The following is a 21987-nucleotide window of genomic DNA, read 5'->3' as shown; positions in this document are numbered from 1 at the left end:
GCTAAGGCTGGAAAAGGCGATGTTGAGCAGAACAGCTTCAAAATTTCAGCACCACTTTGGGGAAATTTGTAAAGCTCATATGCATAGAAGGTCACGCAGGGATTTTTTGTTTTTGGGTTTTTTTGGTCATGCTCAGGAGCAGAAGAAAGCGTATATCCGTTCAGACTATTGGGTATACACAGTAGCCTATTTTTCAGGAATTATCATGTAGGAACTCACTTCCGTCATATTAACCATTCTGAGTGATCACTGTGATTAACCTCTGTTAATAGGACCTGCTTCAAGAGCCCATGTGCAGCCAGACTGGGAGGTTTAGAAACCTCTGTGCTTGCAAAAGTTTCCATCTGATTACACAATGCACTGCTCAGATTTTCCCCACGCCAGAGGCCCCAGCCACACCGCCTTTGTCTGTCATGTTGGCTGTGACTCGGGGGGTGCGGAGGCTGGGGTGGAATCAAGGAATCAATTCAAGGTCTGCTTCAAGTGCTCCCCTAAACTCAGAGAAACCAAGTAATTAAACGGGTTGTGGCTAGTGACCAAGGCTACATTTAAGTCATGAGCATTTGTAGTAGAATTTGACAAACTTAACCAAAAATTTGCATTGTAACATATCTAGCGTTCACGCAGAGCACGTGGTGGCTTCCCACTTCCCAGTGAAGGGTCCATCTTTGCAGTGGGTTGGGTCTGTAGGATCCATTTCCTTAGAAGGCAGAGTCCGTCTCGTTGCCGTTTTAAGCCTGTGCCCGCAGGCAAGATCGGTTAGGTGTGTGGAGATAATGAACTGGAGGTCATGTAGGGGTCAGCAAGAGGACCCTTACCAGACCTGTCTCTTAACCCCTAGTCCCAGGCTCTTTCTAGAAGTGCTGGCCCATTCATGTTTCCCAAACAGATCCATGTATGTTCGTGTGTGTGTGTTTATAAAATGTTTTTTTCCATCATCTGACAGATGAATACATCAGTTCAGTTCCCAAAATGTGAATTTGTGAGAATGAATCACACCAGAAGAGTTTAAATAGTTGGGGCGGGTGTTTTTGTGCATTCTCTTAGCTGATCAATGAGGATTCATTGGAACAGTTGCTAAAGTTGCTTAACATGGATCTCTTGGTGTGATTTCTTGATATCGAACCAAGAGCTGAGTAGAGCTGCATGAATCACTGAGTGGATGGAACCATGACAGAAAGCCAGGCCAAGTGTCTGCGGCACCCCAAAGCCATTCGTTCTCAGCTCTCCGAGGTGGATGCTGGTGGAAGATTCTAGAATCTTTGGATGTGTCTGAGCACAGTAATTGGGACAACAGCACCAGAGTCTTTGGTCTCTATATCCATGTTAGTTTGAGGAAAGTCAGTAACTCTTTTTCCCTAAGTGCTCAGGGACCGAGGCAGACACCCCCAGCAAACCCTGTGCAGGAACAACAAAGGGAGGGGCAGGGGGAGGGTATCTTCATGTCCCCATTGGCAGCAGATGCAGAGGGCTGAGTTAGGCTGGGGCCGCTGCAGGCCGGGTGACTCACTAGTTCCCTGGAGCCGTAGACTGTTCCTGGCTTGTGCTTGTCCACGAACCCTAAGAACAGAGACTCTGGCCAGTTAGGACTAACTCTTCACACTGGCTTTCTAGTCCTTGTGTGCCTGCACACTAATCCTGGCCAGAATTTCTTCTTTAAAGGGCCCATGAGGTAGCTTCACAGCTGTGTTTTGCTGCCCTGAGAAAGCAGGAGTAGTAGGGAGAAAGTACCAGACTCCCCTTCTGAGGATTTGGGGGAAAGGTGACTATTTCCAGAGGTCTGTGAGCAAGCAAAAATGTGAGTCAGCAGTTCTCAGCTGGGCTGAATCTGTATCCCCCATGGACATTTGACATCATTCCTTTGGCTGTTACCACTGGGGTAGAGAGGGTGCTACTGGCATCTAGCGCTGACATCCTGCCGCAACATGATTGTCCCCACAATGAGGGCTTATCTGGCCCCAAAGTCCATCTTGTCAGGGTTGAGAGAGCCTGATGTAAATAGAAGTTGAAACATATTTTTTTAAGATTTATTTGAGAGAGAGAGAGAGAGAGAACGCGCATGCATGCGAGCAGGGAGAGGGGCAGAAGGAGTGGGGGAGAGAGAGAGAATCCTCCAGCGACTCTGCGCTGAGGTCAGACGTGGGGCTGGATCCCACCACCCTGACACCATGACCTGAGCTGAAAGCAAGAATCAGGTGCTTAACTGACTGAGCTGCCCACGTGCCCAGAAGCATATTTATTGGCCTTTCTTTTGGTTGATTCCAGGCACCATGATGATGAGCTCTACTGGTTCTAGAATGTTTTTTACCCCTCTGGGAGGGGACCTGACCTGTGGTGGTACAGGATGCTGTTGTCACTGTTGTGCTCGCTCAGATGCTCACGCCCCAAGCTCTTTGCTCTTGTGACAGCTTGGCTTTCCAGGACCACCCGCTAGGCAAGTGACCACACAGCTGAAGTTGGGGAATGCTTGGGGCTCACGGCAAACGGTCCGTGTCACTTGCTGTCGGTTGAATAGAGGAGAGCATGTTAGTGGTGTCGTCCAAGTGAGCTGGTGCTCGTAGGAGGCACGAGCACACCGGCCAGGGCGAGGCAGGAGAGATGGAAACAGGAGGGCTTTGGAGGTTGCCCGTTGCTTCTGAAGAGAAAAGATTCGAGTCCTGAGCTCTAAACTGTGAGTGCTGATTTTGGAATTTCACATCTGAGAGGATGGGAGTAATTCTCACTTAATAGAGAGTTTCTTGAGTCTGAGCCCAGTTGTCTTCCTCTTTACTGTGCTCTCCAGAGCAAAGTTTTGTCCTCATTGCCCTTTTGTGAACCCCAGCATCATTTAAGTTTTTGGTATCTATTAATTTGTTTAGGATAAAATGAGACCGAAGCTGTATTTCTTTCATAAAGAAAACTAGCCGGTGCACTCCGAATATTGAAGAAGGGTTAGCCTAGACGGCGTTTCCCAGATTTCTTGTCAGTGGAGCCCTTCCTTTCTGTGGAGCAGCTCGTGGCCAGTGTTCCAGGGAACTGACTTTGGTAATACACTGTTCTGAGCAAAGGGGGATGTGATGTCAGTGTGTACGTTGCAGTGTTGGCGATGGGAGCACCCCCGGGGACTTTCTCAGTTAATCTCCTGCCATAGGAATCTCTGCCTCTCTCGGGACTGTCCTGTCTGCCCAGGGGACAGTTACCCATCTGCTTGATCTGCCACCACGTGCTTCTGCCTCAAATTGGGGCCTTTGCTGCACTGTTTTCAGAGCTGGGCAACATATGCTGTATTTGTTTGCTCAGCCTCAGTAGTAGATTAGCCGGTATCTTTAGCCACTAAACCATTCTGTGTGCTTTTCCTAAGCATTTGACTATTACTCGTGCCTCTTCAGTTTTTTTTTTTTTAAGATTTTGTTTATTTATTCATGAGAGACACAGAGAGGGAGAGAGGCAGAGACACAGGCAGAGCGAGAAGCAGGCCCATGCGGGGAGCCCAGTGTGGGACTCAATCCTGGGACCCCGGGATCTGACCTGAGCCAAAGGCAGATGCTCAACTGTTGAGCCACCCAGGCATCCTGTTTTGTTTCTTTCTGTAAAGATGATATTGTGCATCATTTGCACAGTAAAAATCAAATATTTTATGAGATAAAAAGATTCAGATGAGCCTTAAAGAGAACAAAACTTGCTGTTAATATAAAGAGATTGTAGGGGTGCCTGAGTGGCTCCGTTGGGTAAGCACTAGATTCTTGATTTCGGCCCCGGTCATGATCTTGGAGTTGTGAGATCAAGCCCCACATCATGCTCTGCACTCAATGGGCGTCTGCTGGAGATTCTCTCTTCTTTCTCCTCTACTCCTCACCCCCCTCACCACCACCACATACACACACACACACTCTCTCTCTCTTTCTCTCTGCAATAAATCTTGTTTAGAAAGGCAGCAGATACTTTTTTGTAATGAAAAGTCTTTGTATACCCTGAACTGATGATTGAAAAGTAAGCTGAAGACAATTTGAGTCCTAAAAAAAGGGAAGGGGTGGTATTCATTTCACAATGTTTTGAGTGTCAGACGATCGTCTGGATGTTAAGGACGTGTCAGCAAGCAGAGCAGACCTGGTGGTAACAGAAGGCCTGAGCACTGGCTCTGTTTGTCTGTCCTGAGTTTTACACGAGACTCTCAGGTCATGCTCCTTGGGACATCTCCATCTCCCCTGGATCTCATAGCCGGCAGCTAACGTGCACAGAGGTTAATAAACTCATCCTGGGGACCACTGCCAGGAAGCAGACGCAGGATTTGGACAATAGAGACCTGACTCCAGGAACCTGGGGAGACCACTGCATAACACTGGGCTACTCCTTCTGTGATTTTTGTGTGTCGTCTTTGCAGATGGGAGATGCAAGGGATGGAATTCTTGTGATTTTGAGTCAGTTTGCTCCCTCAACGAAATCCACTTGTGGGAATTTGCCTCTGCTGTTTTATTGACAGGTGCTGTCATCGGGCCCGGCAAACTGCTCTCGTTGTTGACAGGGAAGGTGCCCTAGTCAGCTGCATGCAGGCCACTGAGCAGAGGGGGGCCTGGCCTTGGTATCATTGGAAAAACAAGCCCAGACCCGCTGATGACACTGCCTGTCTTACAGGGCGGGCATGAAGTTGCTGATGTCGTGTCAGAGGAGAGAGACTCAGAGAGATAAGGGACAAAAAAATGTCAGGCATCAGCAGGAGAACTTCCCAGAGCAGGAGTCAGCATAGGGGTGTGCTGGGGGCAGAGTGACAGGCCATATGGAATTTGCATCGAGTGGGAGGCCCAGGTGAATTTTGTCCTGTGTTCCTAAAGTCAAATGTCCCCTGGCTCTGCCCAGGTGGGGGGTTATCTTTATCATTACTTAAGTCTCCAGTCAGTTGCACCAGCCTTTGAGGATGATCTCGTCCCCGATACGGTGGTGGCATCGCCCTCCTGCTAAGTCCTGCAGGTCTGCAGCAAGGCCCTGGGCAGAGAGGGAGCTCCGCGCCACGGTGACACGACCCGTCAGACACTCCCTGTTGGCCAAGAAGCCGTACCTGTCGGTGACATGTTTGTTTTAGCAAACTCAGTTTCAGTGACAGCTGGCAGGTGGACAGAGCAGAAAGGCAAGAAGAGATGGCAGGCGCTCGGAATGATGAGGACATGGTGTGTCACGTCGCGGGGAGAGGGAGCGGTGGCTGCTGGTACGTGGGACCCAGCCCTGACAGTCTGCATCTCTTGTCCACAGAACAGACGCTCTGCTCCTGAGGCTGTCCCTGGTGGTCGGCAAGGAGGTGTTTTACGCGGCCCTTTGGGGGAGCGTCCTGGTGAGCCCGGCCATCCGCCTCCCCGCCTCGCTCTTCGTGGTGGGCCACATCAGCAGGGACTCGCCCGGCAAGGAGCAGAAGTACATGCTGGGGACGGATTACCAGCTCACGGTGGGTGCTGCTCCTCTCGGGGGGCAGGGTGGCGGCCGGGTTCCTCGCGCACAGCTTGTCAGCTGGGGCTGCCAAGGGACATTGGTGATAGTGGCAGGGAAGTGGAGGTGTCCTGAGCCTCCGAGTCTGTGCGCTCTGCTGCCGAGCAGACCGGGGAGGCATCCGTAGGTCAGTAGGCGGACGAAACGCAGGGTGGTGGGCTTTGTGTTCAACGTATGCATTAACGATTGCCGTAGTCAGTATGTATTGGCACCTAAAGAGGCCCTTCTGGAAGCCCGGCCAAGGCTTCAGTGGTACGATTCGCTGGTTAGCTGTAGGCAGGGAACCACACATCAGGTTCCCTCTTCCTCCAGTTGCTGTGTCTCTCCGTCCTCCTGCCATCGTCCTGTCCTCTGGCCGCCCTCAAACCTAGATGGTCAGGGCTCTTCGGGCGTCCATCCCCAGGCGCTTCGGACAGCTGCCTTCTTCCCTGGCAAGGCCGCCTCTTCTCATGACCCTCCAGATCTTTCTTCTCTTCGCACACTGAGCTCTGGGGTGTCGATGGCCTGCAGTCTGTCGCCACCTAGTGGGAAGCGTGAGCAGCGTGCGTGTCTCCCCACTCCACCTCTGCTTCCTTCAGCCTCTGAGGCCGGCTGGCACCTGTGCGGTCACCTCCCAACAGGCCCTCCCCAACCCCTCCCCCCATCCAGGCTTCTTTGATTACCCTTAGCTCTTTGCTTTGCTAAAGCATAACTTTGCTCCTGCCTACACTGTGCTTGAAAAGTATCTGGATTCCTCTTGCCTATGGATAAAGTCCAAACTCAAAAGTATTTCAGGTCCACTCCCAACCCACTAGTGCCTTACGCTCCGTCCAGGCCCCTGCACTCCTGAGCTCCCTGCCCAGCCTGGCCTGGAGGTCTGGGATACCACCTCCTTGCTCCTCTCACTCACTCCCCATCCCTTCTCCAGGGATCTCAGCGCACGTCCTCCCTGACCTTCTGGCTCAGCCTTCCCTGGTGGAAAGATCTCTTCCTCCCCTTTTCTCCCTCCCCTTTTCTGAATTCTCATAGGTTTTTATTAGCATTTCTCCTATGGCTCTTCTCCTCTGTTACACATCTGTATCTCATGTATCTATATCTGGAAAAGACAGGCGAAATATGTATTGAATTGGTTTGGAATCCATTTCACAGAATGCCTTTGGGGTTTTAAGTTAACCCGAAGTTTCTATTGGACCCTAAAGATGTTCCTTTCTGGAATCATAGAATGTGAGGTCTTAGAACCGGACCATCTGGTCCAAGCCTCTGCAGCTCTCAGATGGACCATGTGAGGGCTGCAGCTGACTGGATCGCCGATGTCACACTCAGTTTACAGCCTCCTTGGGAGCTTCCTGGGTGTAACCTGAACGTGGCCCGTGTAATGTGGAGGGCAGAGAGAGATCAAGAGACAAGCCGCTCCAGATGGGTGGGGGGCCAGCTCAATAAGCAAGGGAACTTACTTACAAGGCTTGTCTTGGCGGCCACGAGACAGTTGATCTCTGCATCTGTTCTGAAGAAAAGGTTCACAGCAGCCGCACTCTCAGTTTCAAAAGGGAAAAAACACCTCATTGATATTATAAAAATCTAATAGAAGCAGAAAAAAGAAAAGGGAAATTTGCACATAGATGAAGGTGATAGTAAGCAGTAAAGGGGAAACTAAGGCAAACTTACATCAGATCAGTTGCTTCCAACCTTCAACTTCACTAGCTGGGGAAGTGCTGTGGAGACAGCCAGCTGGGGTCCCAATTGAGAGGCCTGGACGGAGCATCCTCCCCTCAAGTGAGACTTCCAACTGACCATCCCCATCAGGGCCGAGTTTATAGGGCAGATGATGGGCTCTGAGGTTAAAAAATTATTCACCTACGTGCAGTTTGGAGCGAGCTACGTTTCTGTGTTATCGTGTCTCTACATCTTCAAGGAGCCTGGACTGGGTGTGCTTGTCTCCCCTTCCGGATTCCATTCTGAGGGTGGCGGGCAGCCCAGCCCAGAGCAGGAGGGGATGCAAGGCAAATTGCATAGCTCTTGGTGTCCAGAACAGAAGGGCCAGTTCTGTCCTGGAGACCAGCTGATGTCAACCAACCAGGCTCCCAAGGTCAGTTAGGCAGCATGAGTCTCACAAACAGCATTCCCAACCCTGCCTGTGTACGTGCAGGTGGAGGTAGTCGGTTATGCAGGACAGACCACAGAGACCTCCAACCGCACAGTACAGCTTCCACCTGCCAAATCTTAAGTTTATGTAGAGGCCCTACTGGGTTCAGTCCTACACACCGTGCAGGTGTTCTCAGCGGCACATCACCGTCTCAAGGCTGTGGACCCTCAGGGACCTTGGAGCAGGGAGGGTAAGCAGAATGTACATTCCAGGACCGGGGAGGGGGTGAGGAGCCTCCAGCTTGCAGATCAGTTGGGTCACGTCTGGTCGATGGCCTCCCCCAGCACACACTGCCCCCTCCCCCCCCCCCCCCGCCCGTGTCTAGAACTAAAACCCACATTTTTACCTTACTGTTCTGTTCCATGTGATTTAACACAATGGTTTCAAGATTCCCAGGAGTTACCTTCACTTTTGTGACTGTAAAGAGTAGCCTGCAAATGATGTTAAATGTCTTGGGAGTGAAATGTTCATGGTGGTTTATCACTTACAGGTAAAGTCTCTGTGTGCGTCACTGTTGGACTCAAATGTTCTGGTGCAAAGAAATACTCTGGAAATCGTTCTGTTCTTCTTTCCATTTTATACCTGTCTGGTAAGTCGTTTGTGTTCTTCCAGGGAGGTCACTGGTATTTCCTGAGGATGTGGGGAAGGCAGTGGGATGGATGGTTTAAAGCAGCCACTTTGTGATCACCATTTGCTTTCAGCCGATGGAAGGTCCTTGGTCATTTTTGTGAGGATGGTGTTTCTGTAGCCAAAACCAAATGGCCTCTGTCTGTGGGCATTGTGAAGAACCAACTCCTTTTGAGAAGAACTACCTTTCTAAGATAAAGCTTTGTAGACTGCTGAGGACGGGCCACATGTCAGAAAGCCAATAATCATCCAATCATCCCTTTGCAGTAAAGTTTTCTCTGTCCCCCCAATAGGATTCCCACGAGAGAGCCATTCCCCTGCCCAGAGCTGACATTGTGCAGATCCTGTCGGCGGCCACCCAGACCCTGCTGAGAAGAGACATGTCTCTCAACAGAAGACTTTATGCATGGTTACTAGGTACTGAGCCGTAGCCGATCATTGAAAGTCAGAGTTAACATGAAACCTTTTAGTGCTGATTTTTGGGACACATTTCAATCTTCGTGATATGTTTCTGAATCATAAGGTGTGGAGAGAAAACACACCGACTGAATATGGCCCTGCTCAGCTGAGTTATGTCTACACTGTAGCTTTGCTTATGGTGCAAGTATTACATTAAAAATAGGGAAATAATCCATGGGATATTTATTGAATATTTGAATTCCATCTTAAGAGGCTTGAAATACCGCAAAAAAATTGTAGCTAAACCTTTTTCAAGTAGAAGCCTGTTGCTGTAAAGAAGTCTCATGGGATTGGGGGGTGGGTGAGAGAAGACCCACAGATGTTATAGAGTTTGCGTAAGAGAAGGTTTGGCGTAGATGGAAATGTTTGTGGAACTGATGTAAAGTTTTAGAAGACATTTGGATGACTTCAGGGGAGAGCATGAGAAACCAGGCTTGTGTTTCTGTCGACAGCCTGTAAACCTGTAGGAAAAGAGCCCTTGATATTTGGTTGGGAGGCTTCATAGGGACAGAGCCCAGGAAGTCACAGGGCATGGAGGCTCCTGGCACTTTCTGAATTTTATAAATTCCCACGTTCATGTACCTGAGCAGAAAAGGTGTACAAAATGACCATGAATGGACTCTGTAGCTTTTTTTTTAAGACTTTTTTTTTTTTTAGAGCAGTTTTATATTCAGATCAAAATCAGAGGAAGGTACAGAGAGTTCCCAGCTTCCCGCAGCCCCTCCACTGGCGTGGCACATTCGTCATAGTCAGTGAACTGGCACATCCTCTCCAGGGTCTGTGGTTTCCATCAGGGCTTGCTCTTGGGGGTGTCCTTCCTGTGGGTGTGGACAGGTGTGTAAGGACGTGCGTCCACCATGACAGCATCCGTGCAGAGTAGTTTCACCACCCTAAGAAATTCTCTGCTTCACCGCTTTTATAACCCTCAACATACAGGTCTTCTCACACCAAAGTCAGGAAGTTCTCTGAACCCCTTCTTTCCTCTCTTCTCCCTGGTTATAGAACTTCCAGAATCCATTGCATGGAAGCTTAGGAAGGATTTCAAGAGGAATATTTGGAGGCTTTTTAAGCATTTTTATCAAAAGGATGATTTTGCGAAACACTCAGCTCTGTCCTAGTTGGCCTTGACTTGTTGTGTGTAGAGAGGACCTGGGATCCAAATTCAGTGCTGGGTTAGACCTGTTAGCCTTGGTCCCAGAGTCCATGGTCTCTCCTTGTGCCAGAAGATGCCTTTTTTTATCCCATAGACCTCATAGACTTAGCCAAGGCCCAAAATAAAGGCATGTAGATGAGAATAGCTCCATTTTACATATTGCCATGCAAACACTGGTTTTTGAAAATGATCCTCGTTCCATTCAATCCTTGTAATCAGGCTTGTTAAAGACACTTAGAGTGAATTCTTGGAACAGACTAAATTGACTCCTAATGAGGTGGAATCCTTGGGACATCACTTCTTTTGTCAGAAGAAAACGTGACTTAGTCTTACCAGATTGGTATTTGGTTTTCTGTTGGAGGAATTCTAGTTTTAAAAATGCTGGAGCATGAGACCTTTGCGCACAGTATTATGTACTTTAAAATTGTAGATCTTGTTACAGCTCATGGTCCTTGTTCTTTTATAGGTTCAGATATTAAAGGAAATACCATTGTGCCAGAATCTGAACTCTCAAATTCTTACGAAGACCAGTCCTCGTATTTTTTTGAAAAATATTCCAAGGATCTTTTAGTTGAGGTAAAGGAGCCTTTCCGGAAAGTAGATCCCAATCAGAACATTCCTGATCAGATTCCTCAGCAGATCAATTGGCAGGACCTCAAAGCAGACATTGGGCAAGTTCCTGGATCCACGGGTGGGAAAAATTCTGTGTGCTCATTCTGTGCCCTGTGATTGGTTTTCTCCCTCTCCCAGAGTATTTACAAGTAGAACAACCAATAATGTGAAACTGTCCCTGGACAATATCCTCATTTGTGGCTTTTTTTTTTTTTTTAAATAGGGTCTAGCTGAGATACTGCACCAGAAGTTCTCAGATGCCAATGTAGAGGAACGCCACCATGCATACCTGAAGCCCTTCCGCGTCCTCGTCAGTCTGCTTGACAAGCCAGAAATAGGTAACGTGCGGCACGTGGTCACCACCGTAGGTCCAGGGGTATTAAGCTTGGTGAGACAACAATCCTCAGGTCATTTTGAATGTAATTCCATCATCGGAGTTTCCGAATCTTGAAATAGTTCGTCATGTTATGTGTTCAGTTATCCTATCTAGGCACCACTTAAAAGTTTTGCACAATAGCATGAGCACTTTTGTTAGAAAAATTCCTTTGAGCTCCTATTGTGCACGTCGGCACATGTGCTTCCAGAGTATAGACAGTTCAGACTTTGTGAGAATGTTTCTCCAATCAAATATCATGTATCAAATGAGCTTAGATTTTATTTTCAAGGGAGTAGGGGACCCTCCTCCATCTTTTTGCCTTGTGACTGGGGCAAGGCACTTCTGCAATGTGGGCCTCAGTCTGTTCCTCTGCCAAATGAACGGGGTTGAACTAGATTCTGGTTCCTAAAGGGTCCCCTCTTACACACTGTGGTCCTCCAAGTGTTGGTTCTCTCCTTTGCTTAAAGAGTAGAAATGGCTTCAATATCCATTGACAGTTCTTAACATCCAGTCACTTGGACACCATGATGGGTCCCATCTTCTCCATGGGATTTTAAGGGTTTTTTGTTGTGATGGTGGTGGTGGTTTTTTGTATTTAAGTAAGTATGTATGTATGAATGAATGAATGAATTAATTAATTAATGTGAGAGAGAAAGCACAGAAGGACAAGGGAGAAGCAAGCTCTGTGCTGAGCAAGGAGCCTGTCTTGGGGCTCGATCCTAGGACTCTGAGATCATGATGTTAGCAGAAGGCAGACGCTTAACCGACTGAGCCACCCAGGAGCCCTGGGATTTCAAGTTTGATGGCATCATCTGAGCTCTCAGGACTTGTCCATCGCCTGGTAGCTGTTTGCAGAGAATGAGGTCAAGGGCATTACCAAGGAGCCTTCTCCCTCTGGTCTTCGTTGATTCATTCAGGGGCAGTCAGGGAACATTTGCTGTGTGGCAGGGATGATGGTAAGGCTCTAGAGGTGCAAAAGGTGCAAAAAAGAAGGCATCCAGTCAAGTTGGATGGAAGGGAGATTCTGAGGTCCTCGTGCGTTTTTACTATTGTGAGTAATAACAGCTGACATTTTTTGAGCGATTTTTTTTTTTTTGCGATTTTTTAATGTGAAGTGACTTGTATACTTCATTTAACGCACATCACCCTATGCACCTCCCTGCCCCCAACAACCCTGAAGTGAGTTTTCTCACTGCTCCCATCTTACAGATGGAAAGGACAAGAGATTTGCCAGAGCTGCCCAGGAGCTGAGATTAAAACGCAGTCTGTTTGACTCTAGAGCCTAAGCTCTCGTTGGCAGGACGCCACTGCTCCCCTGACTGTGCTCGGACCCCCATAGCCGAGATGCTTAGTCCTGGAACACAGAAGAACTTGTGTCCCATGACATGTACAGCTCTAGCTGCTCTTAAAGTCAAAGCTTGAAGCGTCTGTCCCTCCAAGCTTCAGCCCTCAGTGCCACCTGAAGGTACTTGTGTACTGTGCTCCCCTCATCCCCCCTCACCACCCCCCCCGCCCCGGCTGCCTCTGTTGGCCAGCGGTGGCTCCAGTAGATTTTCATCCTGGTGTGGAGTAACTGCAATTTGGGAAAATCATGATTTAGGCTAAAAAGTGAAGTGAGCTATGTAAGTGTCTTGGGACCCTCCCACGTAACTTGGGGAAATATTCAAAGAAAAAAGTGACTGCATTTTTGAGGATGAGTGTTTTATGTTGTGACCCTGCACCTCGGTGAGCCAAGTGAAATATTCCTGCCAGCTGGGGCTCCAGGTGATAGTTGCTGGAAGGCGGTGAATGGCAGGCTTCTCCCCAATCTAGCAGTCTGATTTTATTTTTCTGTTAATTTAGTTGTCCCAGAGAAGACCTACTTGAGAGGCAGAGGGGTGGATTATACAGAAGGAGAGCTAGAAGGCCCAGGGTGCTCATTCTTTTGCTACCAGGCTTCACTCACTGCCCCATTTTCTCCTGAATCATGGCAACAAACTTGCCTTCATTTGTAAAAAGCAAATTCAGCTTTCTTACAGCGTAGATAAAATACACGCGGGGCTTATCATGAAAAAGTTTTCTCAGAGGCACACCTTCTGTTTTTGTGAGAAAAGCAGCATGAAAGATTGGATTAATCTGCTGATTGCTTTTTAACACAGATATATTGACCGAGCTTTCATTTCCTCTGAATCCATCCTGTCTTCATCCCTTCGTACACATGCGTGAGAAGTCACTCCCTTCCCTGCCTGATGGCTGCCTTCCACCTGCCTCACCGGCGGGAATGCTTCTCTAACCTGCAGCTGGTCTATTCCTCTGTGCCTTTTAATAAGCTTCTCAAGAGTGGTGGTATTTATTTTGTGAGGTTCTAGCTCATGATTAAGAGAATTTAGAGATGTGCCTGACTGGCTCAGTCGGTAGAGGATGTGACTTCTTGATCTCAGGGTCATGAGTTCAAACCCCATGTTGGGTGGAGAGATTACTTTTAAAAAAGAGAGGGGCAGTCCCGGTGGCTCAGCGGTTTAGCGCCGCCTTCGGCCCAGGGTGGGATCCTGGGGACCCGGGATCGAGTCCCATGTCGGGCTCCCTGCATGGAACCTGCTTCTCCCTCTGCCTGTGTCTCTGCCTCTCTCTCTCTCTCTCTCTCTCTCTGTCTCTCATGCATAAATAAATAAAATCTTAAAAAAAAAAAAAGAGGGAGGGAGAGAAAGAAAGAAAAACAAGGATGCCTCTATGATTCAGTCAATTAAGTGTCTGACTCTTGGTTTTGGCTCAGTTTGTACTCTCCGAGTCATGAGATCGAGCCCCTGGTTGGGCTCCCTTGTGCTCTGTGCAGAGTGTGCTTGGGTTTCTCTTTCCCTCTGCTCCCCCCACCCCCCACACTCAAGTGCACACACTCTCTCTCTCTCTCAAATAAATAGATAAACCTTTAAAAATAAATCCGTTTTCAAAGAATGTAAAATAAAATCAGAAAGTTGCCCTGCTTCATTGGTATTTATGCTGAGTAGCATCTCTGGCCAAGCAGCGCGTTCACACTTACGCACACTGAGCATGCACCTGGCTCCCCAGGCTAGTCTGTCTTGGATGCCTTCCTTCACCTCTCTGCCCCATCCCTTTGTCTGTAGTCCATACGACAATTCAGTACCCGGTCTTATGGCTATTGTAAGGTGTAAACAAGGTAACAGGTACAGCAAGTGCTGCAAAAATATTGGCCGTTTTCATGAATTTTATTCCCCTGGCTTGGGTTGTCACTGTCAAACTCTGTTTCACGCATATGTTGTTTATTGATTTGAACGTGGGTTGTTCATCTCTCTCTGACCATTTTCTTTTCAATTACAGGGCCTCGAGTGGTTGGGAATTTGTTTCTTGAAGTCATCCGAGCCTTTTATTCTTACTGCAGAGACGCTCTTGGCTCTGATCTCAAACTTAGCTATACCCAGAGTGGAAACTCACTAATAAGGTACGGCTTTGGGTCCCAGCTTCACACTTCTTCCCCATCCACACTTCACAGTCTGGCTCCCAACCTCACACTTTATCCCTGTCCACACTTCACACTCTGGCCCCCAACTTCAAACTCATCCCTGTCCACACTTCACACTCTGGTTCCCAGCTTCACACCTCTTCCCCATCCACACTTCACACTCTGGCCTCCAGCTTTACACTCGTCCCTGTCCACACTTCACACTCTGGTTCCCAGCTTCACACCTCTTCCCCATCCATACTTCACACTCTAGCTCCCAGCTTCACACCTCTTCCCGGTCCACACTTCACACTCTGGCCCCCAGCTCACACTCATCCCCGTCCATACTTCACACTCTGCCCCCCAGCTTCACACTTCTTCCCCATCCACGCTTCACACTCTGCCTCTCAGCTTCACACTTTATCCCCATTCACACTTCACACTCTGGCCCCCAGCTTCATACTTCTTCCCCATCCACATACTTCACACTTTGGTTCACAGCTTCACACTTCTTCTCCATAACCTGATGGCACAAGTCTTGTTTCCTTACTGTTTATTATAAGTCATGTGGGGCTAGAGAAAGCAGGCAGGCAAGGGATCACACCACTGATTAAGGTAACGGATGCTCTTGAGTCAATCACCATAAATGGCCTGCTCCCTGTCAAATACTGTCAAGAGGTTTTTCTTTTCTTTTCTTTTCTTTTCTTTCTTTTCTTTTCTTTTCTTTTCTTTTCTTTCTTTTCTTTTCTTTTCTTTTTTCTTTTCTTTTCTTTTTTTTTCTTTTCTTTTTTCTTTTTTCTTTCTTTTCTTTCCTGTGAGAGAGGGTGGTGGAAGCGCTTGCACACGAGCAGAGGGGAGGGGCAGATGGAGAAGCAGGCTGGCCGCTGAGCAGGGAGTCCGAGGCAGGACTCCATCCCAGGACCCCAAGATCATGACCTGAGCTGAAAGCAGACACTTCACCAACTAAGCCACCCAGGTGCCCTGTGAAGAGTTTCAAAGGTATCTGAGTTAGTCTCTGCCCAGCTGGGACATACAGAACATATTTACTGAGCAAGTGTGAAAGCTGTTTCAAGGACAGGAGCTGGTGTTCCCATGTGGTGACTTACAGGGAGGATGGCAGAGGATGGGGCAAGGTCAGGAAGTAGAGCCAGGGTCTGGTGGCAGGGGGAGAGCTGGTCAAGGGCACTCCAAGGGCCTGTGCTGTAGGACCTGAAGGTGGAGTGAGTGGGGTTCAGGACATGGCAGACATGTATGTAGGTATGTAGTTCTCTCTCTCTCAACCCTAGGTTTTGGGTTTTGTTCCTTTTCCCCCCAAGATTTTATTTGAGTGGGATGAGGGGGAGTGCAGATGGAGAAGCAGACTCCCCAATGAGCAGGGAGCCCAATGTGGGGCTCATTCCCGGAGCCCTGGGATCATGACCTGAGCTGAAGGCAGTCAACCACTGAGCCACCCAGGCGTCCCTTGTTTTTGTTCCTTTTAAGATAATACAGTCTCTTCTTTTTTACTTTATTCTTGATGTAACTTTTTTCTGCTTGAATTGGCATTAGGTATATTGAAAATATAAATCTATTTGAAGATTTCTCTGGCTTCTTAATTGTCAATGTACCAAGAGTTCTGAGTGTTTGCTTTTTCTCTCCCAGAGTGTTTGTTCTTTTCTACCAGAATTATTGTTTTTCTGAATACGAAAATAGTACATGCTCTTTGTGGAATATACTAATATTTGCACATATCGAGAAAAAAGATATCACCCACAATCCCACCGCCCTTGAGAAGAAAAACGTAAAACATTTTTATTTCCAGATTTTCAATGCAATCATAAATATATAGATGCCTATATTTTATTTTAAAGATGGAATTAGAGGGGAGCCTGGCTGGCTTAGTCAGTTAAGCATCCAACTCTTGATTTCAGCTCAGGTCATGATCTCAGTATCATGGGATCAAGCCCCACATCGGGCTCCACGCTCAGTGGGGAGTCTGCTTAAGGTCTTCTCCCTCTGTTCCTCCTGCAGCTCACACGCTTGCTCTCTCCCTAAAATAAATAATTAAATCTTTAAGAAAATAATCTATAGAGATGGAATTACATTAATTATTTAGTTGCTTATTTTCTTAAAATGCAGTCATGAGTAGCTCCCCTGCCTTCTGCAGTGGAACATCACGTTGCCTTTGGTTCCTCAATGAGGATTTATCACTTATTTAAATAAATCCTGACTGACCAGTCTCCCATTGATTAACTGTTAGGTGGCCTCTACTTTCTCAGTATTTTTAAACGACCTTGCAGTGGTATTCTCATGCATACTTGTGTGCCTGTACAAGGACTTCTGTAGGAGAAACCCCTAGAATACATTTCCTGAGTCATAGAAGATGCACATTTAAATCTTAGCCAAATTTCCCACCCAAATGGGTGTACCCTGTCATTTTACCAGCAGGGTACTAATGACTCACTGTTGGACTAAACCTGGTTTATACCGATTCTTTTTACAGTAGCTCTTACACTTACTTCTAAGAGAATGTATCAGTATATATACTGTGTAGGATGGCATTATGCAAACTTTTTTCTCTGTCAGACTAGTAACATATTTATCCTTACTGGGTTTCTTACTGGGTTTTGTCTGTCTCTCTAGAAATAAGCAAACGAGGGACTCCTGGGTGGCTCAGTGATTGGTGCCTGCCTTTGGCTCAGGTCGTGATCCCGGGATCCGAGATCGAGTCCCACATCAGGCTCCCTGCGAGGAGCCTGCTTCTCCCTCTGCCTATGTCTCTGCCTCTCAGTCTGTGTCTCTCATGAATAAATAAATCTTTAAAAAAAAAAAAAGGAAATGAATTACAGTTTTTCAGACACACTGTTCTCATGATAGACGGTTTCTCATAGATATATTTATGAGCATCCATTTTCCTTTACAGTGCAATAAAAGAAAACAGAAATGCCTCTGAGATTGTTAAAACGGTGAATTTGCTGATCACTTCCCTAAGCACAGACTTTCTCTGGGACTATATGACCCGGTGTTTTGAGGACTGCTTTAGGTAAGTATCCAGTTCAGGATTATGGAACGTTTAGGAAGAATTGGAAGCTTTTGTGGTTTCGTAGCTGCTTATTGTGGCTCAGGGTGGGTGGTCTCTGCTGAGCACACAATGGGAGAGAATTCACTTAAAATTTTAGTAGAATAAAAGATATTGCCCGTGAGAAGGTTCCGATAATCTCTGCCACATAATTCTGGAGCTTTTTAATTTATTAATTCTAATTTGAGAAAACCCTGTGCATTTTCTAGTTACGTTGACCAAACATACCTTCACATTGTTCTCTGGGAGGTGGATCTGTTTAAAGGGGTTTATTCTGCACCTCAGTGACAAGAGCAAGTGATTTTGAAATCATCAGTCTTCTTAAATTCTTCCTGAAATTTTTGTATCATGGGTCAGATAAAAGCTTTAATGTTTCAAACTGCCATAATCAGCTTTATGTCAGCTTTAGTTGGTGACTTGCACCACCTCAACATCATGGATGGTGGCACACCCTGGGGAGCCTCTCCCAGGACCTTCTCCCCACAGCGGGGGACTAGTGTAGTCTCTCAGCCCCTGTCTTGTCCAAGTCACAGCATCAGGCTTCCTTCCTCGTACTGTTCAGCATGATGCTCTGTGCTGTCTCTGTTCTCCCCCAACCTAGCAACTTAGTAGAAGCTTTACTTGTTGTTTGCTGTGGGCCCTCCTCTGGCCTGAAAACCAAGCACACTCGTTAGCTCCTTGGGACACCCCCAAAGAGAAGTCGGCACTTGTATCAAAGAAGAAAGCCGGAGCCTAGTGACATGAGGCACCCAGTATGGCACTACACAACACATTAGCAGCAGCTGAGATGCGAACCCAGGAATGTCGGACTCCCCAGCTCTCCCACTGTGCTACTCTGTGCCCCTGGAGCCAGGTCCCCGTAGGCATTCAACTCCGTGATGGATAAATTAGTCGTAGTTGGACCCATGGGCAAGAGCACAGCTGGCTGTGTTATACTGAAGCTACAGTATATCTTGGTCAGCCTATTTGCATTTCGGAGTCACATGGTGTGCTTGCCTTCTAAAAAAGGAAAAAAAAAAATCAACTATGCAACATTTCAAATGTAAGAAAGAACAAGAAATGCCAGGCACACGTGCACCCGTTACTGGAAATTTAGGCAACACTTGGCCATTGTTTTTCAGTTTTTTTTTTTTTTTTTTTAAGGAATAAAATGTTGCTTCCTAGGTAGAACTAACTCCCTCCTACCTTCCCAGCACCTGCTCCTTTCCTACTGGGATTATTAGTGTCTGTCCTATCACTGATGTTGTCTGTGCCCTTATAACTAAATGTGTATCCAGAAATGACACAGTCCAGTGTGTCTGTTCAAGTTTTACATGAGGGATATCAGGTTGTAGATAACGTTGCAGTCTGCTGTTGCGGGGTTGGTTAACAGTCCTCTGGAGATCTGTGTGTACATCGGGTGGAAACACCAGTTTCAATTTTTTCATTGTTACAAATAGCACTTTGTCCTGTCCCTTTACAGACATATGCTGGAGGTTTCCTGAGATTAGTTGCTAGATTATGGTGTATGCAGTTCTTCAAAGGCATTTTCTTGCTAAGATAAACCCCTGGGTAGCCAGGTGCTAATTTGCAGTGAAGACAACCCAGGTTGAGTTGTGCTGTGATAGCTCGATGAATCCAAAGTTGGTTTTGAGAACCAACACGTATGGTTTTTGACCTACCTATTTCACCAGCTGTCTGCTTATTTAGAAACAAGTGTTGAGTTTTTGTATAAGCGGCTACTGTAGAGCTGACTGGTGAAGTTAAAGTTCTCTGTGGAAGCTGGAAAAGCTAAGTGGCTCACGGGGATGAGCTCAAAAGTGTCACATGGAGGAGTCATCTCAGGCTGCCCCCACAGCAGGTGGACCTGTGCAGTCCATGTCTTCTCTAACCAGGCGACTTCCCTTGGACCATGCGTTTGCTTAGCATTGCTCCTGTTGAAAGCAGGATGTGCTGGGCGCGGAATCCCACCACCAAGGGACCACCCTCATTGGACTGATGAAGTTCGAGTCTGAGTTGGACCTGTTTGGGAGACAGGCAGATTCAAGACACTGACTGACACCTCTGTGTCCAGTGGTTTTAGTCACTGAAGCTTCCTCATTAGAGCACAGAGCTGTCTTTCGTTATGTTTGAAATAGAGTAACTTGATTCGACATCATAAGAGATACTTAAAGGTATTAGAGGAGAAAGAATTGATTGGATTTTCTTCCCCGTGACTTCTGTAGACCAACGAAGCACACTTACACTGTTGGGAAAAGCATCAGCCCTCCCCCGACGGTTTCGGAGCTCTGCACCCTCCTGGTGTTCCTTCTGGATGTTATCCCCTTGGTAAGGCCCCTGCCAAGAAGTGGCGACCCCATGCTTGCTGTTATTTCCGTTCATTAGTGTTGTTGGCCTGAAAAGCGGGTGTGCGTAAATCCACAACACTTTTCATGTTTGTTTTGGCCTGGAAGATGTAGCTGAATGTAACCTCTTAAGTCTCTTACGCAAGAGACAGGTAGAGAAAAAACTACATCTGAAACTAATGATGTACTATATATTGGCAAATTTAATTTAAATTTTAAAAATTAAAATAAAAAAATAAAAGAAGTTATAACTCTGAGCCCATTGTAAGTGGCCTGAGCCCAGGTCACGTGAGCCAGATAAACTGGCATCACCTTGCACTGCCATTATTTAGGAGTGAGAGTAAATGTATTTCTAGGTAAAATTGTGCTACTGGCTAATTTTCTTAAAGGAAACTAATTTCCTTAATATGGAAGTAAGTGTGACAGTGATTTTTCTATTAGAAAAAGTAAAGACACCTGAGGGGCGCCTGGGTGGGTAGCTCAATCAGATGAGCGTCCAGCTCTTGATTGGTTCAGGTCATAATCCTCAGGGACCTGAGATCAAGTCCCGCGTCGAGCTCCATGCTGAGAGTGGAGCCTGCATAATATTCTCTCTCTCTTCCTGCCCTTCCCTCTGCTCACATGCACACTCTCTCTCTCTCCCCCAAGTCTTTAGGAAGAAAAAATGCAAAGAAAAGGTAAAGACACTTGAAAAGAGAGAAAGAATGTGCATTGATTTGTTGAGATCAAAGAGATTTTTTTTTTCTGATTTGGGAATGAACATGAGACACTCATTCTCTAAAAAGATTGACTTTTCAGGGCGCCTGGGTGGCTCAGTGTGTTAAGTGTCTGCCTTAGGCTCAGGTCATGACCTCAGGGTCCTGGGAACGAGCTACTTGTCGGGCTCCCTGCTCATCGAGGAGTCTCCTTGTCCCTCTATCCCCCCACCTTCTCACACACACACATGCTCACTCTCTCTCTCTCATAAATATTAATAAAATCTTTTAAAAAATGGACTTTTTCAAGGTGCCATTTTGAGGTGCATTTTTTTTTCTGACCAGAAATTGGAAACCTGTTAGTTAATCTCATGTTTGTTTTCCACAGGAACTTTACTCCGAGGTGCAAACCCAGTACCTCCCTCAGGTGCTGGGCTGTCTGGTGCAGCCTCTGGCTGAGGAAATGGAGGCGTTGAGCTTACCTGAGCTCACGCATGCCTTGAAGACATGTTTCAAAGTGCTCAGCAAGGTCCAGATGCCACCTTCCTACTTGGACATGGAGCCCACGAGTGGAAGCATGGTATGGCCCCGAGGAGCACAAGTGGCTCCCTTGGGCTAGGCTTTTGCCTTCCTGGGAGCAGGAAGGAATTAGGGTTGGTTGGAGTGAGAGTAAAGATCAGGGACGCCTGGATGGTTCAGTGGTTGAGGGTCTGCCTTTGGCTCAGAGCGTGATCCCAGGGTCCTGGGATTGAGTCCTGCATCAGGCTCCCTGCTGGGAGCCTGCAGTCTCCCTCTGCCTATGTCTCTGCCTGTCTCTGTTTCTCTTATGAATGAATTTTTTGAAAAAAAGGAGTAAAGATCAGAGGATATAAAGGTAATAGCTAAAATATGCTTCTAAAATCCTCAAACACTTCCTAAAAGCTTCTAGTCTGGTAGCTGACACCCCCATTCACTTTGCTCACCCCCGCTACGTTCTCCTACAGCTATTGCTTCAATTCAGCTCAGTCTCCAGACCTTTTTATGCATATGTTTGTATTTGCGTGACGCTGGTGCCTTTTTAAGCATCTGAGTGAGATACTAGTTTACGTGGGCTGCAGTAGGGAAGTGTCGCTGGCTGAGTGATTTAAATAAGTGGAAGTTAGTGTCTCCCAGTTCTGGAGCTGGAAGTCAGAGATCATGGTGTGGGCCGGGCTGGTTTTCTCTGAGGGTGTGGCAGGAGGAGTCGGCTCCATCCTCTGTCCCAGCTCCTGGTGGTGCTGGCAGTCTCTGGTGTCCCTCTGCTGTAGACTCATTGCCCTGATCTGTCTTCATCCTCACAATGCCAGATTTCCTCTTTGTAAGGACATCAGTCATGTTGGATTAGGGTCCACCCTGAGGAGCTCATTTTAACTTGACCATCGGCAAAGAGCCCGTGTCCGAAGAAGGTCATATTTACAAGTACCGGGGTTAGGACTTCTCATCTTTTGAGGGGGACACACTTCAACCCATAACATCTGCTGTTCTCTGACTCACTTTGGTTCTCTTTCCACTTTGGTCTACATAGAGGTATCTTACTCTTGTTTGGTTTCCATGCCATATAGTCTTGCTGCTTTACCTCATCTTCCGCTCTTCCCCTACCAAGGTCACATAGATGATTTTGGGTTTTTCAATGTTAAAAACAGTGCTGTACTA

The 21987-nt window shown here is 47.2% G+C and overlaps 1 protein-coding gene across 3 annotated transcripts in view; it reads left to right on the top strand.

Moving 5' to 3' along the window:
- Positions 1-21987, top strand: part of DOP1B (DOP1 leucine zipper like protein B) — a 107470-nt gene that overhangs the window by 32896 nt on the left and 52587 nt on the right. For all 3 annotated transcript variants that reach the window (XM_041735027.1, XM_041735025.1, XM_041735026.1), the window contains exons 5-13: positions 5224-5413; positions 8067-8165; positions 8497-8620; positions 10282-10391; positions 10651-10765; positions 14119-14239; positions 17142-17261; positions 19502-19604; positions 20705-20896. In XM_041735027.1, the coding sequence (XP_041590961.1) occupies positions 5224-5413; positions 8067-8165; positions 8497-8620; positions 10282-10391; positions 10651-10765; positions 14119-14239; positions 17142-17261; positions 19502-19604; positions 20705-20896 (1174 nt within the window). The remainder of the gene's footprint in view (positions 1-5223; positions 5414-8066; positions 8166-8496; positions 8621-10281; positions 10392-10650; positions 10766-14118; positions 14240-17141; positions 17262-19501; positions 19605-20704; positions 20897-21987) is intronic.

This window comes from Vulpes lagopus, chromosome 20, assembly GCF_018345385.1.
Source record: "Vulpes lagopus strain Blue_001 chromosome 20, ASM1834538v1, whole genome shotgun sequence".
NCBI classification, from domain to species: domain Eukaryota; kingdom Metazoa; phylum Chordata; class Mammalia; order Carnivora; family Canidae; genus Vulpes; species Vulpes lagopus.
This window is presented reverse-complemented; position numbering and strand designations above follow the sequence as displayed.